This window comes from Papaver somniferum, chromosome 6 (assembly GCF_003573695.1).
Source record: "Papaver somniferum cultivar HN1 chromosome 6, ASM357369v1, whole genome shotgun sequence".
NCBI lineage: Eukaryota > Viridiplantae > Streptophyta > Magnoliopsida > Ranunculales > Papaveraceae > Papaver > Papaver somniferum.
Window position 1 is genome coordinate 90,596,421 of NC_039363.1, and position 20,720 is coordinate 90,617,140.

At 35.5% G+C, this 20,720-nt stretch overlaps 1 protein-coding gene across 2 annotated transcripts; it reads right to left on the reverse strand.

The window, feature by feature from the left end:
* Window positions 1–320: 320 nt before the first annotated feature.
* On the reverse strand, window positions 321–10,245 carry LOC113288373 (phosphatidylinositol 4-kinase beta 1-like). Of its 2 annotated transcripts, XM_026537397.1 has the most exons (17): window positions 10,073–10,245; window positions 8,323–9,906; window positions 7,193–7,378; window positions 7,049–7,097; window positions 6,169–6,301; window positions 5,544–6,069; window positions 4,952–5,032; window positions 4,733–4,855; window positions 4,148–4,217; window positions 3,658–3,755; window positions 3,469–3,573; window positions 3,119–3,172; window positions 2,241–2,384; window positions 2,041–2,094; window positions 1,855–1,929; window positions 1,303–1,386; window positions 321–1,118 (listed from the first exon to the last, which is right to left on the reverse strand). In XM_026537397.1, the coding sequence occupies exons 2-17, from the start codon at window positions 9,730–9,732 to the stop codon at window positions 1,017–1,019; spliced, it is 3,294 nt and encodes a 1,097-aa protein (XP_026393182.1). In that variant the 5' UTR covers window positions 9,733–9,906; window positions 10,073–10,245; the 3' UTR covers window positions 321–1,016. The 2 variants fall into 2 exon arrangements, with proteins under 2 accessions (XP_026393182.1, XP_026393181.1); XM_026537396.1 differs by having other exon boundaries at window positions 8,323–10,245.
* Window positions 10,246–20,720: the final 10,475 nt, after the last annotated feature.

Genomic DNA, 20,720 nt, shown 5'->3' on the forward strand with positions numbered 1-20,720 from the left:
GAACACATTATGCAATCGTATTTTGGTATGTGCATCAACTAATTTTTCCTTGCAACTAATAAAATGACGTAATCCCTACTTTTCAAAAAAAAAAAATGTACTTTCACATTTTCTATTTAACATATTTGCCTTCTCTTCGACCTTTCCCACTGTGGGTGTTCTGGTATGTAATTTTTTTTCTTGGTTTCGCTCTTTCTTTCTTTCAAGTTGGTGGGGCCATATTCTGGCTTCTATTGAGTTTTGGAATAAAATTTTACTATTGAGCAAATGAAAATTCATAATTGGATTGATAAAAGAGACTAGACGCACTGATACTCGTCTTGCAAGAAAAAAAAAATCACAATTGGATTGATAAAAGAGACTAGACCGTATCGATACTCGTCTTGCGAGTACAATGAGATAAAAGAAAGCCCGAAATCTAAACCTCAAAATCAGTCCTTATTTCTTACATCTAGATTTCAGTTGTATCAATCTTGTATATACTATATAAAACATCAGTTGGGATACATTTCAGAAAATTAATATTTTGACCAACAATTTGAGACTCTAGGGGTCCCCAGAATCTCAACCTTCGACACTGAGATGATTGTTCCACTCCATTATATAGACCTTTTCTTGTGTATAATCATCTCCATCAGAATTAAGAATCCAACTTCTGTACACTGGGATGCGAAATTCAGATGGGAAGTAAAGTGGTATCCCTGTAATTTGGGCCCTAACTATCAACCAATCCCTTCTATATGAGGTGAAAAAAGAAGGAATAACAAACCCATTTACAATACTTTCGAACCCTAAGCTTCTAACGATAATCTGCCGATACAACAAACATTTCTCACACTCAGCCAAAACATACCAGTAGTATGGTCATCCAACTCTACCTCACCTCCGATCGGAATTCTCATGGAAGCTCGGCTTTTGATAACAGAAACCGACCCAGTAGCTGGAGAGATCTCCTCACTGAACTTGCAAAGATCTTTAGATAGGGATCATGCGGGGAAGTCATAAATTTACTAACTTCATAATATCCCATTTAAAACCCGCTGGTAATAATCATACTGTCTCGTCCGCCATGCGTCTAAGCTGCTACTAATCAGAGACAGAACCAACGAGACACATTGCTGCTTAAAATCATTAAATGCACATGTTAGACACCTAACCAGAATATTGTAATGCTGCATAAATTAACTTTTCATTTGAAACAAGTAAAACTTAAAACCTTTTGACTGGAACCAAGAGGTGTAGAAATTATGAGGACATACTTGAGTTGACATGACAAACACAGAAAGGTATGGGGAAACTTACCTCTTCCGTCAAACTTAGATGGAAGCGCTTCCGTAGATTTTGTATTGTCCGCGGACCACCCTTAAAGCATGGGTAACCAGAATCCTGAATTCAACATTATATTGTAAAGCCGCATGGAGTGGAGTTTTCAACAACCAAAAGAACATTATTGTCCCAACAGTTTTTTATATTGTCGCCTACATGCACGGTGTTATCGCATGATAAATCTGTGTGCTCCTTCAGGGTTGTTGGGGAGGCTTCTTCACTAGGTATACCTCCCTATGACAATACTAAAGACGTTTTCTCGAAATGCCTATATACTTGCTGAAACGAGCTTTCTCTAGAAGAAGCTTTGGGTTCATAGTTGCAATATCTGTTTCTACCTAGATTTGCTATCCTGGGTGCTTTTTCAATAGTTGATGTCATCACTGTCTACACATTTTCATTTGGTGGCTCATATTTTCTATATGAATGTGTTACTCGAAGGCATCCAGATTGTAGGTCCTGGATATTCCCAGCAGGTTGCTGGAAGGTGTGGCAGAAAAAAATACAACGTTTCAAAATTTCCCATACCTGCATCATTTCAACCAGAAGTATGATCCTTTCTGCATGCTTACGGCATGTCAAAAAACCTTGTATGCATAAAACCTGAAGATATAGAACAAAATAAAATAATATGAGAATTCAACCTAAAGAGATAATAAACCCAAATGATAGCAACATAGGAACACAAAGAAAAATTAGACGCGTTCTTAGTACTTTAAAATAGTCGAAGAACTCGCTCGGTATTCCTTCAGCATCAGAATCCATGACCTAAAATAAGAATAATTTTGACGAGCGCCAGTATGTTAAGCAAACCACATTGAAAATGCAAAAGAATGAAATTTTTATAGCAAGTTCAATTCTACAGTACAAGAAATCATTAATATTGCAGTTAAAAACTGAGATAGAGCACTGACCTCTAGGAGTTCACGAGTTAGTTTAAAAGGTGCGCTCTCGAAATTTACTCCCCCTGGTGAATTTGATAGCATAAATCCAAAATCAATATGTATGACATGTCCTTCTTCATCCATCAGGAGGTTTCCATTGTGTCTATCTTTGACCTGGACATCATAACAATGTAGTTAAGAGACAGAGACCAATGTAACAGTCATAGAGTTAGCAGTTGTATACGGTGCGTAGAGCTTAGCTCCAGGGTGAATCAATATGCAAAAGAAATAGTAAAATCAACCAAGCGAAACTTAGGAACCATCTTACAAAACTAATTCGAAGGTAGCAAATTTTATGTTCACAACAACATGCTTAAAACATCATCAATCAACCTTTCGCATTCAAATTTGCACTTCCATTCACAAATAACTCACTTATGCGCTAGCTTTCTAAATATGCATACAAGGTACCAAATCCATGAATGGTGAATATACGATTTCATTATAGACCCGACTCATACGTTATATACATCTAATAATAAGAAAAAGTGAACACTCAAAGTTTTACAGGTGACCTAATCTAAACCTGCAAATTGAACAGCTCAGGCGAAATCTGATATTACGCACACAAAAAATTCTCACAAGCCTAAACAGAGGAAAAGAGCAACTACACATGCCAACATCAAATAACAATCCAGACTTTGGACAACTTCTTATTTGAGATTTAGCATCCACCCCTCTATAATCCAGAATGAATTACCAATAACCAGATAAATAGGGCTCGTAAAAATCCACCCATGGGAAAAAAGGCAGAGGAAGTTTTTCCGTGATGTTATTTGATGTGGATCTGTGGGTTAGAGTAAGCTAGTGCATGTGTAAAGCCCGCAGGCACAAAATTGAAGCCTCACCTGTAGAAGGTAACACATTATCGAATACCCAGCCATGCTCTCGACAAAATTTCTCTGCAACAATGGAAAGATTACTGAATAAATTGGTCATTCATATATACAAGCACAATTCGTTTCAAGTTTTGTCAAAAAAGAATGAATAAAAAGTTCATATAAACTAGCTACTCAAAATGCAATTCTGAGTAGTGGTTAGTCTGAATAGTCTGCAGATTAATTCTGATATATGCCTACTTCTTGGCACCCTTGAGAGGTAGACATGCAAAAGGAGCAGATAATAATTATTTTGCAAGGATATATAGAATACATAGTTTCAAGTAAAAATAAATCACAAAGGTTTAAGTTAGTAATACCTGGGCAAGCTTAAAAGATGGAGAATTTTCTTCATATTTAGCAATGAAAAACTCACGCAAGCTTGTGATGCTGGGAAACCTACTTTTTATAGAGTGTATTGAGGCCTAAAATAGGAATACTATTAGTTTAACTGAGAATTTAACAAATTAATTTTCTAAAATAAAGATCAGATAATAAAAGAAACGAACCGTATCTGGAATTGTCTCAATGAGAGCTGTATAAGAAGAAGTAACTAGGACTTCATATGGGCGAAGCCACAATGGAAGACCAGCTTCTTGAAATATATCTGATATCAATAACCAGAAAAGCAACTTTAATAGAAGGAACAAAAAGTCAGAGATATAAGCAATGAAGACCCTTACAGCTATTGGGTTTTGTAAAACTCTATCTTGACTGGTTCACAAACGTCCTAATTAGCCAAATATTTCATCTTTTCTATAATGAAACTAAGCTAATATATGAATGCCATGGTTGTGTATTAAAAAAATTACCACCAAGTGTGCCCATCCCAGGCATTAATCATATTCAGTTATGAGTAAAGATAATTACAAATTTTCTTGTGTTTAATCAATTTGGACAAGAAGCAAAATCAGCTAGGATAGTAAGGGGTATAGTGTAGCACAGTCTGGTTCAAGAACTATACTCGCACAAGATTATCTGACAGGCTGAGGTACTTACCATAGAAGTGAGACACAAGTTGCACAGCAAGATGCTCTTGCCTACAGTCATCCCCGCTCTTTACAATGACCTACAAAGAGGGAAAAAGAGCCAAATTGTCACAACCAGTGAATGCAGTTATGATATAGTTGACCTAAAAGTTTCAAGGTACATAGAACAAAAGATTTTACCAACCCAATGGGATCAGAGAACAAACAAAATTGTAATACGAGATTCAGGTGCAGCTATGAACTAGAATAGTCATAAGTTATATGAATATCGCCATGCTTTATACAGCCCTGAGCTATCTTGAGATTTATGAATGGTTATTACATATCATTTGAACAAGAAAGGTCCAAGGTTAGGCAGCAGCTATAAGCCCGCAACCTGTAGCCTTATTCAACAGACGACGGTCACCTTGAGATTTTATGAAAGGCTAGTACATGTCATGTGCAACTGTGAACTCGAAAGATCCTAAGTTACAGCAAGAGCGTTATTCAACTGTGCACTAGGCCTTGATTTATGAAATACAAGCACATATAGTGTGTACCAAAACAAAAACTCTACTTTCACAATAAGGAACAAAGTTATACACCAACGACTTACAGAACGCAATTCCCAACCAGGTATTTTTCCAAAGACTGAAGCTTTCCGAATTCGTTCTTTCTTAGCTTCCCAAAGTTCACCAGATAAGGCATCACTTGCCTTAGGAACACCACCATTTGAATCCTGAATCGATTGATTTAATCTTCCTCAGTACAAACTATACCAAATACTAATAAATTTATTAATGTGTAAAATATAATCCCTTCGGCTAGAGTTCACCTTAGATCGCGCCTCAGATGAACCTTGACCAGCCCCTTTTAGCGGCAGTCCAAGAGGTGCCTCTCCCTTAGCTGCAGCAGCCTACAAAAGGCAGTATTGAAAATTTAAGCACCAAAAGGTTGAAGTGGATGCGAGATTCTAAAGAGAAAAAAAAAAGCAACAAGCATATATGATGTTGCTGTTGCAACTATTAATAAGATTAGTGCCATACAATGCCGAAAGACTTAAAACTAAAATATGTTGGCATATAAATAATGTTGCAATAATGACTGTATGGCACCCTTAAACAAATTGTGTGCTAGGAAAAATAGAATGGCTATAAATGATTGATTAGGTAAAGGGTTCGAGCTGGCTTCTTTTTTTGGGTCTTTATCAAGCTGACTCATGAAATATAGCTCACGAACAGGAGGGAACATGCATTGCCGGATATAATATCACAAGATATCTTGGTCGGTGTTGAGCTTACTTGCACTTTCACTAGGAAGGATCCTCCAATCCTCTAACCAGGCAGACAAATATGTGACTGTACTTCACACTTAATGCATTTCTATAACATTTATGACCCTACTAAATCTTTCACTTACAGGCCCACCTTTACTTCCTCTATAGCAATTGTGCTTGGAACACGGCGGTGCTCCTTGCGGCGGGGTGGCTGTTGAACCTCGATATCCTCCATGTTGACTCCAGGATCAGCTGTCAACACAACTCTTACCCATTCCAAATCATGATTATCTTGCATTCTTAACATCGAACTGGAATCCTTCGCACATTCACATTTATCAACTGCGGCTCCAGTGGAAACCGACGGATGCATACTGCCGTTGATTCTGCATTCTGTCTCAGCTAATTCACTGTCTTTTGACTGGCTAACCAATGGCTTTTCTACAGTGAGACTTACATTAACAAATTTCACTTTGGTCTCCCATAAATGAGCCATTGCATGATCAATGGCTTGAGAAGCAGATCTCAACATTCCATCTGTACCATTGCTGTTTACATCCCGTGGACTCCACAAAGGATATGCCCATGGAGGAGGCTTCGGCAGCTGTGCATCTCCGTTGGCCAAAGGAATCCCTCCACGCGATAGTTTTTGAGCATTGGATGTATCTTTAGTAGTGCTAAGTGAAGATATAAACTGAAGTGTTAGTATGATGGGTTTTAGCTACGAGGCATTAATTATTACAATACAAAATCCATAATGCAATTCCGCAAGTTACCTTGTTGTTTCACTTTTTAGAACTTCAACACATATCAAGTAAGGTGCCTTTTCCCTAGAATTCAAAAGAACAGCTTCATCCTCAGGTATATGAACCACCCTATACATCCCCTTTCCCATCGGAAAGCACACCCCTACAGGTACATCCTCAGGTATTTAAACTTCATACTGTTCAAGTATATCTAAGAAAACCAAATGGTAAAGGAAAGAACAATATGGTGAATAATGACCAATGTTTCAGAACTTCTCTATCTACATAATAAAGCACTTCAGAAATATGTTCAGTAGAAAATAACATATTGATGATCTCCAATCAAATTAGTGCAATTTTAACATCTGGCTGTAGAAGCATCAGACACAAATGCCATTCATCAATAGCCCCCAAAAAATCACTAAATTTGTATTTTATACTTTGAAGAAACCTCAGAATTTCCACACCGTGATGTTATTATTACCCATTTGCACTTCAGTCATTACCACCTAAATCTCTTTCAAACTAGTTGACTACACTTTTCAGATCACTACCCAGATAGCTCTTTGGTTTTTATAGTGAAATGTTCATATTTGGATCAGCCGATGTTATGGTTGTCAGTAACAAACACCCATTTTAGATGGTAAAGAATCAGCGGTAATATGATAACCAGCATTCAATCATATTAACACCCTAAACTCATGAAACGACTTATAAAAACCAGTTGAAGGACCGACTATATAGTAGGTGCATGGGCTTACATTATGACTTTTCTTGAATGCATTAAAGGATATATTTCAAAAATTTGTCACTATCTTGCAACTAATAGAGTGAAGTACATCTGAGGGTACAAAATTTCTTCCACCCGATCAACAGCATACACAGATCAGTCAGGATTAAAGTAATGTACCTCCATTGTTCTGGGCAGTGGCTACTTGAGCATTGATGTCCACGAGTGACTAGCAAGACAAGGAGCATAATGATAATATCATGAGTATGCTAACAAATAAACTAAATGAAGGAATCATGTAAAACGAAAGCAAAACCAATCAACCTCGTGTAGAGCACTTTTGCGATCTTCTACTGGAAATATATCCACCAGGCCATAAGATGTATCACACAGATCTTGAACAAACTCCAATGAATCGTGATAAGCTCCTTTGCGTATCTGAGACGTAATCGGCAAGGGAGGTTTTGCATGTATATTGTCATTCTTTTGCTTTGGTGACCCTGGACGCTTCTGGCAAACAAACACCAAATATATAAACAAAAGTGAATGCCATAACAATCAAGATGTTAACAAGTGACACAGTAGTACATTATTACACCTCATAATTACTGATAATATAAGAGAACGACACATTACTACTAACATTGTGTGCTGGTCAAAAGACAAAACACAAACTGACTACACCTTCTTCGAAAGCGGTCGAGCTAATATCAACATGGACTGTTTAAGTTTAACATAATCTAACCTTCTTTTCCTTTTTCATTTTACTGTGGTTTAGGCTTTTCCATACTCTTGGAACATTTTATGCTATGTCTCGTGTTGAAATTGCTCAAGACTGTCTACTGTTCTTAAGCAGTAGTCGTGCTCAAAATAGCCAATACAATACCGAATTCTGATGCCTGAGTTTGGTTAATAGTTCTGTTTACATATTTGTTTAGGTATAATTAAATAATTAAATATGTGTGGTGTTATAGATGCACGAAGACAAAGATGAACTAAAGCAGCAGACAGGTAGCAGCAATATTGAATCAAACAAATTTAACAGTAATAAATGTTCAGTTCCAAGTCTTAGTTTTACATCCAAAAACAGATACTCTTCGTCTCACAGTCAATTTACAGTTTGCTGTAGCTTCTCTATTGAGTGTTGTCACTATACTAATAATTGTTCTCTTAGGTGATGTTGAAGTCATGGAAATGAATTTCATCCCGAAACCGTGATATTGGCATTTTTTAAGTACTAACTGGTAGACTACCACGTCTAGTGATTTGCGGTCAGGTAATTACACTACCACGTCTGATTAATTCCATGCAATTAAATGCTCAGATTCAATATCTAAAAAAAAATCTATAATTCTACCAAAACTTCGGTGCTTAATATATGGTTGCAGAAACTAAAAGCATGAAACAACAATAAATAATTGAAACTCAAGCTCATGTTTCATACTTATACTGACCTCTTTATTCTTCTTTGAACCAAACAACTCCGAATCTTCAACAGAGCGATCTCGATCTCTGAACAGTTTTTTGAAGAAGTTCTTGGTACCAGGACTGCTTTCAATTGGAGCATCAGAATTACCATTTTCACTCGGAACAGCAGATTTGGCATCTTCAGGATGCACACGAAACAATTTGCGAAATAACGGAAAGTCTAAAGGCTCTTCTTCTTCAACATTTGAGCTTCTTCTATCTTCATCGTGGCCTTTATCGTTACCGTCCTTCTTGTCATCAAATTTCTCCTTAAAAAATTTACGGAAGAACCCATCTTTTTCATCATCTTCTGATGACTTTGGTCCTACTTTGTCTTCGGAATCATTTTTGCTGTCGCGGAATATCCGTTTAAAAAACCCTTCAGAGCTAGATATAAGCTCCTCATCCTTTTCCTCTTCTTCGCCCGACTTAGGACCAACTACTTTGTCTTCAGATTCATTCTTGCTATCACGAAACAACCGCTTAAAAAACCCTTCTGAGCTCGACATAAGCTCCTCATCCTCTTCTTTACTGTCTCTGAGAAGTCTCTTAAAGAACCCATCCTTCTCCGATTCATCTACATCCTTACTGTCTCTCAAAAGCCTCTTAAAGAAGCCATCCTTCTCCGATTCATCTACATCCTTACTGTCTCTAAGAAGCCTCTTGAAGAAACCGTCCTTCTCTGTGTCATCATCGTCCTTCTCCACCGATTTGCGGAAAAGCAATGCGTCTCTGACTTTTGCCCCAGGAATAAACTTCTTGAAAATCTTGTTATCTTCAGGAGATTTACTACCTTCTTCCTGAAAAGAATTACTCCCTGAAGATGGCGAAAAGGATAATGACCTTTGCGTTGGCGGTGACAGTGACAAAAACCGTGGCGTCGACAGTAGCTTATTCAGAACTTGCTTTTTACTAATAGGACTAGATGGTGCATTTGGACGAACAAGAGGTGGCCACTCTCCCATCAAAGTTGCAGCTATCTGACACTTCTCCTGTATCCTACTAATCCCCTCATTATCATCTGAATCCTCAAGTTCCGCCATCAAAAACCATTGCACCTTCAACGCAATCTTCAACGACTTTGAACAGATATCAATCACAAATTTATCCAGAGACGGACTCGGCTTGTGTACCAACATGTAACATACTTGAAACAAATAACTCTCAATCCCCGAGAGTGGCAACGTATACATTCTATTACATAGATAGTCTCGCACACCTGTGTGTTCATGTTTGTATAAATAACTAACTGCGATCCACTCACAGAAAAACGCAGAATCAAAAAAACGAATCAACCAACCACTCTCTCCACTCTCACTAAGAAGATTAGGACGAACAATCTCACGTGGTGAATTATTCTCAGAGCTCCCACGATTTAACCCTAATAGTCTCACCATTATCAATCTACCATCATATGCTGCTAAAACCTAATTTGCAAAATATCAAATCCAAGAAAAAGTAATCCTACTCCTAAAATCTAATCAATCCCCAGTTAATAGACCAAATCCAGTAAAAAAATTCTTCCAAACTCAATACCAGTAGCACCACCACCACCAGCAGCAAAATTTAATCTGATCGGGTAGAGAAATGAAATGAAACTCAAAATTTCGATATGATCTTGGTTAATTAACGTTAAATTAGAACCAGAAACCCTAGTTTAAAGTTGAATACAGCTTCGATTTCCTCTGATCAAAAGAATTGTAGAAAAATAATTAATTCGAAGAGAGTGAAACTTACCTAAATCAGGAGAAATGAAAATGAGAATGAGACTTGTTGTACCGACAGAGTAATGGTGAGAAAGAGGGATTTATCAGTAGTATGAATTTTGGGAAAACTAGGGTTTTCAAATTTCCTTCTTCTTCTTCGTTGTTGTTTTTGTTTGGCGAAGAGGAGAGAGAAAGATCAAACAACTAAACGCAGGGACATTTTTGGGACAATAATTTGATTGATAATATGATTTGCTAACGTGCGCTGTTCAGGTTAATGCCCATCACACGATATTTCTGATTTCAGTTGATACGCTGCCTCTCTGTATATCTACGCTCCAGCTCCACTAATCCAGACCAATTTTTGTTCTTTCTCGTGTCAAAAGACTGTTCAGCGGACTGGGAAAATAAAAATATATTGTACATGGTTTTAGCAGTCAATTGACAAGTAGAGCAAATGTCCTTACTTTGTTCATGGGGTGAGCATGAATGGTCCAACGCATCAATAAGATTCAATTCATTCTCAATTTGGCCAGAGAATTTTGAGCTCGTTCATGGATGGGTTGTGTTAGAGCATTGTTCGGTCGAACTCGCATGCGTTGCTATTTCAAGCATGTTTGTTAATGTTAGTGATCAAAACTATAAGTCTTGATTTCTAGCCTATTTATAGATGTCTCGGTCTAGGACATAGATAGTGTAGTTGAGCTTAGATCTCTCGATGTTCATCTCTTGAAGACGAAGAACTACTAAGGGGAGCTTGTGGAACTTCTTCGACAAAAGGTATGTGGAGACTTGAACTCATCTATCACTTGGAAAGTCTATTTCTACTATCTCATATATTGAGACATAAGTCGTGTTACGATATTGTTTTCTCTATACACATTTGAGATTTCGAGCTGAGTATATCTCGCTTACATATTTCTCGAAATATGTGTTGGTAAGCTTTCGCTTCGACCAAGTTCATTTTATATCATGAGAAAATTACCGAGTAACATCTTACATGGTTTATGTGATACAATCATTTGATGTAGACTTGGAATGTTTCGATAACGATTATTTCAATATCTTGAAAATTGCTTTGATGCTAATAGTGTGTGAAAACGGCTATTATCATTATAAAAGAATGTTTCGATGATTGAAATAAAGAGTTGATGATGTAACCATCTTTGGATATAAGCATATATAGTGTGTTCGCACATTAGTGTATAAATCCATAAACCGGAAACCAAGAGTATGCATATGTGTGTATACGAAATTGGTGTAGGAGACAAGATAAGTATGCGTACCCGTATGCATACTGGCGTAAGTTTCCGAACCGAAAATATCTGCTGAGTTTGGGAATTACAAACTCCTAAACTAGTCACCTTAAGTATGCGTACCCGTACGCATACTAGCGGAAGTTTTCGAACCGAAAATTTCTGCTGAGTTTGAAAACTTAACAAACTCAAAATTCGGTTGCTTAAATACGAATACCCGTACGCATATTTAAGCTGGTTACTTTGTCAAATCGGTCAGTTCATGAACTTAAACATTTGAATCATAAGGAACGCAATCTTTGCAAACCGTGGCTATAATGTTCATGATTGATTCAAGTGAATCAAACCGATTTGGTTTCAATTATGTTTTCTAAACAATTGAACAAATCTTTAACTAGTTCCATTTGAGTCATTTGAACTAGTTATGGTTAAGATGAATAAGGTTGATATGAGATTAATCATATGGCTAACCTCGGTTAACTATTTGTGAACCAACCTGGTGTACACGTTTAGGTACGGTTACATAAACCTAAATGAGGGTACATTTCATTTGTATGTAACAAGCTAAGTTCCATCTAACGGTTGAAAGATATTAGCTTGGTTGAATCAGGTTCTTCATCTAACGGTGAATATTATATTCTTTGTTACCTAGGTAACTTGGATTGCAAACTCTGATTTGAAAACTATATAAAGGACAACTCTAGCAACTGGGTAAACTAATCCCCACACCTCATGTATTGTGAGGTGATTGATAATACTAGGCTGTTCTTCGGGAATATAAGACCGGTTTATCAATTGGTTCATGTTCACCTTGATTTATCAAAAGACGGAACAAAAACTCTTGAGTATTTATGTGGGAGACAGATTTATTCAATCCTATAGACTTTTTTGTGTGAGACAGATTTGTCTATCAAGTCTTCGACTTTGGGTCGTAGCAACTCTTAGTTGTGGGTGAGACCATCTAAGGTAATCAAGTGTGTAGTATACTGCTGGGATCATAGACGTAAGGAGCGCAACTGTACCTTGAATCAGTGTGAGATTGATTAGGGTTCAACTATAGTCCAGTCTGAAGTTAATTGGTAGTAGGCTAGTGTCTGTAGCGGCTTAATACAGTATAGCGTTCAATCTGGACTAGGTCCCGGGGTTGTTGATTTACATTGATTGACACTTGAACATTGTTGGTGTTTGGTACCGTTCAAGTAAATCCTCTTATATTCAATCAGGCTCGCAGATTTTTATTTGCTGATTGCGGATTGAATTAAGAGTTAGAGATATTAAACTCTTTGATATACTTTATTATAGATTGAGTCTGACTGTCTAGTTAATTCTCTAAAGAGTGTATTGGAGTAAGTCCTCTCAGATTGTCAAACGAATTGTTGGGTGTGGTTGTTACACCCCCGCTTTTTCAATTGGTATCAGAGCAGGAAAACACATTAAAGACCTCATAAGTCTGTGTTTACAGCGATCTCATATGGACAAAGGTGTTATCTCTATAAACGTACCACCAGTCTTCGATGGATCTAATTACTTGTGGTGGAAAATTGCTATGTGTGCCTTTCTTCAAGCGCGTATTTAATGGCTATGATGCTCCCGTTGTGACAGTAGGGAATGCAACCGTTCCAAAGAACGTTGGTGAATACAATGTTGCCGAGACACTTACTGCAAAGCAAAACATCGACGGTTTCAATTCCATCATACAAGCCATTACCCCATATATTCAGCACCATGTGACTACGTGCACTCGGTCTAAGGATGCGTGGGATATCTTAAAAACCGTATTCGAAGGAAATACCAGTGAGAAGGAATCTAGTCTTCAAAACCTTAATTATGATTGGGAAAACCTTCGTATGGCAGATGAAGATTCATTTGATGAGTTTAATCACAAAGTGTCTGAAATTGTTAAGGCATCTTTTGCATTGGGTAAGACTATTCCTGAAAAAGGACAATGTGATGAAAATTCTCAGATGGCTGCCATCTAGATACGATTCTAAGAAGCATGCCATCGTTGAGGGAAATAACCTTGATACTCTTTCCAGAAACACGTTGGTTGGAAATCTAAATATCTTTGATCATGAGCATACATCCAAAATCGGAAAGGATGTTGTCTTCAAAGCACAAAAGAACACTAAATTACTTGACCAAAATAAAAGTGTTTGTCTCTAAGGATGATCTTTCTGAGACTGATTCATCAGACGAAGATCTTGAAAAATCAGTCTCTATGATCACAAGACAGTTTGTGGGTGAGACCAGCTAAGGGAATCAAGTGCGTAGTATCTTACTGGGATCAGAGACGTAAGGAGCGTAACTGTACCTTGAATCAGTGTGAGATTGATTAGGGTTCAACTACAGTCCAATACGAAGTTAATTGGTATTAGGCTAGTGTCTGTAGAGGCTCAATACAGTGTGGTATTCAATATGGACTAGGTCCATGGGTTTTTCTGCATTTGCGGTTTCCTCATTAATGAAATTCTTGTGTCTGTGTTATTTCTTTTCCGCATTATATTTTGTTATGTAGTTGAAATATCACAGGTCGTGCGTTAAGATCAATAAATTAGAATATCCAACCTTTGGTTGTTGATTTACATTGATTGACACTTGAACATTGGTCTTTGGTACCGTTCAAGTAACTCCTCTTATATTCAATCAGGCTCGCAGATTTCTATTTACTGACTTGAATTAAGAGTTAGAGTTATTAAACTATTTGATATACTTTTTTCTAGATTGAGTCTGACTGTCTGGTTGATTCTCTAGAAAGTGTATTGGAGTAAGTCCTCTCAGATTGCCAAACGAATTGTTGGGTGTGGTTGTTAGACCCCCGCATTTTCAGGTTGGATATAGGTTCATCCTTGAAAATTCATTAAATATTCGATCAGGTATGTATAAGACTCAATTTGGCCAGAGGACTTTCAGCTCGCTCATGGATTTATTGGGTATAGGTTCATTCTTGAAAATCCATTAAATATTCGATCATATATGGGTAAATGTTTAGGAATTTATCATACACATGTATTATCTGCTGGGTTAAAAGTATTTTTTAGAATTATGCAAGGTACAAAGGTGAATTTAATAATTTAAATCTAGTAATATATATATTTCATATTTTTTATCCATCGAAGTTTTAGTTTTACATGTTGCTAGTTGAGGAGCGGAGAGGATGTATTTAAACATGCAAGGATGATTTAGGATGTTATAAATCATTAATTAAATAATACTTTTATCAATTTTTCTTTCATCTTACTTAAATATAATCGTTAATATAAATTTTTGGATCTACTCGCATCCAACTCATCCACCTGTCAACCTGCAGATGTTAGACCTGCGGATGACTGATCGCACACGGATGAAAATATTATAACCGACAGGATGTGGGTGGCACCAAATCCGCTGACTTTGCATGTTGCTCACGCCTACCATGCATAATGTCGGCTATGTGATTATGGGCTAAGGAACTAGAGGCATTTTGGATAATGCTTTTATGGGCTAAGGAGTTGGAGGCATTTTGGATAATTCTTTTATGGGCTAAGGAGTTGGAGGCATTTTGGATAATGGTCTTTGTCCGATCTAAATTTTAGAATCTCAAAGCAAATCCAATAGTCGAAAAAAGTCTTGATTTTATTTTTCATACGAGATTAAAGAACCAATTGTCTTAAAATTTTATCTACAATGATAAGGTTTTTGAGTTTAGGAGTTATGACATGGATTCAAAAGGATTTAAGAGATAAACTTTAGGTTAGATCTTCATACTATATTTTCCCTATTTTTTTATTTAGTAATGAGGGAGGATCGATTCACACTCTTATTCGCGTACTATCTTACTAAATTTGTGCCAATTTATTTTATAAAACTCAAACGACAATGGATTTGAAGCTAATATTATGATGAAATGTTATTCTTACAAAACTCTATATTCTTACAAGAAATGAGTACAATCGGAGACGTATCCACCACTTTGAAAATCAGCAGTTGAAAATTAATGGTTGAAATCATGATTGATAGATAATAAGGTTTGGAATTTCGGATTGTTCTTATGTTTAATAGAAATGTAGAGATTTAAAAGAGGAAGGTATCATCAATATTAGTTTGAAAATCGTTATCGTTTGAGTGGGGTGAATCTTGTGAGATAGTGTGTGAATAAGATTATGTACGGATCCTACCCTTTAATAATTAGCCAAATTAAAATAAGATCACGAAAGAAAAAAAAAGTTTTGTAATGATATCCGCCAATGAAAATGTTATAACTAAAACCAAGGTTGTGAAATCGTAAACCGAAACGCGAATCACTTTTCAATATTTGCGAATCGAATAGTATATTTAATCGTGAATCGAAGATTCATGGTCGATTATTAAATCAGTATATTTATATTATATATCAAATATAGAACTGTATATATAAAATTAAAATTTAATATATATTCAATATTAAATGAAATATGGCGGAAACGTAAACTTTTATAATGAAAAATGTCAAATAGATTATAAACTCATAGATTTCACAAAAAAACAAGGCATAGCCCAGTGGTTAAGCCTAGTCGTGTGTAGGAAAGACAACAATAACAGGAGTTCGAAACTCCGTGGGCTCTTGTTTTTCCAGATTTTGGAATTTGGCTGGTCAACATCTTTTCTGGTCAAGAATCGCATAACAAACAGAATCCGGTATGATTCTGAAAAGATGCGAGTTGCAGTTATGATTTGAAGCGAATCGTACGAGTTGACTCGTATGATTTTTAAAACCTTGACTAAAACCAAATGTCATTTGAGATGATTTATTAACCTAAAGGTCTTATTTTTGTCACATGTATAGATCTTCGTAAATTAAGATGTTAATATAGACCTCCGCATGTGTTTCTAAGACCGATTGTTGGAGACGTTCTCAATGTCAGAGAGTCGGGATCAAAGGTAAGGGATCTATGAGACAAGCATAAAAAATCTCATTGAACATGGAGAAACAATGAATAAAAAATAAATTTATAAAAGTTAAGACATTTTGGTAAAAACATACATGAATATGCTTTAAGAGTTAATTGACAAGTAGAGCAAATATTTGCACTTGCCAATACATAAATCTATTTCTATGATCATGGACCGAGGGATAATTAAAGATATTTTGGATCACGGTCTTTGTCTTTTCAAGATTTTCAAGGCATCTTATTGGGATATGGATATGTGGTTTTAAGCAGAATTCGGGTCGTGTAAGGTTTTTCATAAACAGTCCAACTACTAGTGAGTGCACTGAGTGGTGACTATATATTGAAAATTCTATAAAATGTACAAGGTGGAAAGATGCCAGTTAATAGTCGAAATGGGAGTTTACCTTCAGCAATTATCATTGATATACAATAGAGTTTCATAAGTGAGCTGCACTGAAATCGGCCGGTGAAAGTGGGCAAAAATGGCCCTTACGCAAGAGTAAGTCACGTTAGCATTTTATGTTGGTACTTTGTGTAATGATAAAAATTTGGGCCAGTTATAAGTAGTGATAACCTTTATATTTTAATATTAGTTTTTCTATAAAGTCTCTCCTTGAAGCATTTATCTCCATAAAACAAAATCAACATTATACTAGAGAATTCTATATCTTATGTATTGCTGGTAAAAGAGAAATGAAACTGGTAAAGAAATGTATTTTATCAAACTGAATTCAATTGAGCATAGTGTTATTGAACGATTTAGTTGAGCATAATGTTATTGAATAAATGTCATCAAGTAAACTTTTCTTTATAACGAAGATTTGTTATGACAAGAAGACATCTCTAGTTAACGAAACTTCTAATGAGATTTTCTCTTGTGTTGGAAGGTTGAAAGTTCCTCCCAAAGTGGTGTTTTCTCTTTAATATGTCTCACACAATAGCTTGTCTTCACGAGACAACTTACTTCATTTAGAAATTGATGTCCTTAATACGTGTTTATTCTGCTCTCAAGATGAGTCAACATCGTATCTTTTACTTCATTTTTGTTCATCAAAGAGGTATCAAGCCATTTAATTATTGAATTGACATTTTTTTCAATATGCAATCAACAATTGAAACTACTATATTGGCCTGGTAACAATTACATGGTCCGGGTCAGTTTAGGAAGGTGTGGAACGTAATACCACCAACCATTATATGGTGCACTTGGAAGGAAGAGTGTAACTCGAGAGTCTTGGATGTAAAGAATAAATTCATGGCTCACTTCATTGATACGACCAAGTATATCATCCTCCCATGTGCTCTTGCTTTCAAAGATTTTGACGATGTGTCATATCAAAGCCTAATGGTTAATTGGAAGGAGGTGTATTTTAATCCATCGTAATCGGTAGTTTATCTTCTGTTTTGATTTCTATACACTTTTTTTCCCGTACATTTCGTAGTTTGTGGTACTCTCTTTGTACCCTTTTTTTTTATTATTTTAATATATGTTCTTCTTCATCAATTAAAAAAAGAAAAATTTTGTTATATTAAAATTCACGAGGATATAAAATATTTATTTATATTTGTTTGAGAAAAATATGTAATTTTTTTGGTCGTTACCGCATATTTTATGTTAAAGATGTGTATTATCTTGTCAACACCACCTTCATGTTGAAGCCACGATGTTTCCAATTTGTAGAAAACAACCTCATTCGAGATTGATGTGTAAATTCATGGTACCAACTTGGACCACATTCATATATACATACATCGAGCTTGTAAAATTTCACTTTTTCTAGGTGCATCTTTGTATATTAGTTAAGATAAATAATAGAAAACATATAACAAATGAGATAGCTTACATTTTTATTCGTTGAAAGTCTGTGAATTAGTAATCAAAGATCGTAAATCAGTAATCTAGGTATGAATGTTGATATCTATCCTCAGTTTCATAGCTACAATATGCAAAACTGATTTTTAAAATCAGCGTACCAAACAAAATAATATGATAAAGTAACCTTGAAGAAACTATTACCACACCCTCTTATAACCTATAGAAATACAGAATCATTCTCAAAGATAACATTGCTCCTTACATCATAGAGAAAAGTTAGTAAACTCGTTGTTACTATTCGCCAGAGAAATCAGTCATATACAATATAGAATTGTATTTCTGAAATATTAAACAAATAACATATAGTAAAACGATAAAGGATTGTCGTTCTAGTTAAACATGCCATGATCCACATATTTTGATTGCATTACTTAGCCAGTATACGGGTATATCAATTAGAAATCCTAAATTTAACTTCAAAATGCTTTAGTTTTTTTAATCTTAAACAAAAATTCAAATTTAACCACATTTAAAATACCAAATTTTTCTCAACTAGTAACAATAATTGTGAAAGATTCTTAGAAACAAAATCCCTTAAAAACAGATGAAATTTCTAAATGCACAAAAGATCCTCAAATACATAAAAAGTTAAAACAAAAAGAGATTATCATAGTTACTAAACACCCTTTAATCATGGTTGGGGAGAGCATCTTGTTCTTCATCTTCTGGGTGGCGCTACCCATAAACCCTTTGCCTTGGATTTGCCCCCTATAAATGATGCTTATTCTTCTCACCTAAGAGAACAATTGAAACAAAAAGTAGAACAATGTCAAAATATTAAGGAACACTTAAGTTACTCAAAGTTACCTCCAGCAAACATTAACGGAGATGTTGCATCTAGGTGTCAACCAAACACAAAACAATTGAACTTCAAACATAAGGTTTTTACTTAGCTCATTTCGATGAAATTCCAGTCATTAAGCGATCTCTAGTCACTACTAATAACTTCATATTTATCCATAGATGATGGCATCATATCTAATGTTATTTAAGTAATATAAAAATATTTTAATATATATCTCGGCACGATTTGATAATGGATTCGTAATATCTTTATATGTGTATTATTTTGATCTCCCAAATTAAAAATAAAATTAAAATGGAAGGAAAAAACACATATATCGAACCAAAAGTGATGTCACACTCAATATTATGCAGAATAAGACACTAAATTCATAGTTATATGACTCACTGGTTCACCGTGGCCAGTGTCAAGATGCACCTATTGGTTTACCTATATTTGGTTGAGGATGAATCTTCCTTGGAGGACAAAATTATCCGGTATTCTTATCCGCCTGAACTAGGGGAAAGAGATTTTGTGACAGCTCATCACCAAAACCCAAAGTACGATCATTGTGTGCTAGCCTCGTGCTGCCTGATTACGTTGGTCGGCAGATTTGTAGCCGAAGTAAAATATACACTAATAAGTTTTCAAAGTTTTCTTGATTACATTTCAAAGTAAAATATACTAAGAAGTGCCAATGTCAGTATCTGATTTGTTATAAACTAGAACTTGATCCATTCATAATGTTGGATTGCGTTGCCTGTATTGAATGAAAAGGCTTATACCTAATATAGCTCCCGACATTTGCTTGAACTAGATTGAAGTTTCTCTAGCACAGATCCGGTATAAACATGTAAAGGCTCCGAACATAATCTCTTAAAATAGCACTATAACGACCCTCATGATTTGCGAAGGAATATAATCTTAGTGCATTTGGAGGAGGCATTGACCAATTTGACGGTGTCCCTTGTTGTTGTTGATTTTCCATTTTCTGAACTAGGTTACACCGAAATACTACCAACTCCGGCGGAAAATATCTTTTTGTTTTGAATGAGATTAGATTGAGGAAGGAAACAATGCAAACTATTTAGTTTGTATACTAATAAAAATGTGTTTCATGCATGTGTTAAACAAAATAAATTAACCAAATAAAAAAATAAATTAGATGTGGATAAATATTTGTAGGAGGGAAAATGTTAGAGCATCGCACGGTCAAACTCATAAGTTACGGTATAACAAACTTATAGTCATATTTGGTTGATCAAAACTATATCTTGATTTATAGCCTATTAGAGCCAGTCTCGGACTTGGAATAAAGCATGGTAGTTGAGTATTAGAATTCACCAATCAACGTTGAAGATTGAAGACTGAAGGACAACGACGACAATGGAAACTAGTTCTATATACTGATACATATTTTATGAATCTAGTATTATAATGAACGATTTCAAACAAGAAGTTCAAGCAATAGAGAAGTTGTTGCACAATAGATTGAAAGCAATTCTTTGTTCAAAATATATTATTTATCTATATAAGTTAGTAAGGAGAAATCAATTTATTTTTTTATGTTCACAAACTGATTTTGTAGATTCATTAACTTAAACTTATAAATAAAAAAACTTGATAAATAAATGTCAATTAACTCGCTTAAACGAACTGGTTTCGTCAGTTTGCGAACTGGTCGATTTTGATATTTTCTTGGATTTTTTTTTATTTCAATAGTACACGAACTGATTTATGCAGTTCGCGAACTAGTTTATTTTGAAAGTTTCTTGAATACCTTTTTATATTCAAGTACACAAATCATTTTGGACAGTTCGCGAACTTTTCAAACACAAAAGGCTAATTAATGAGTT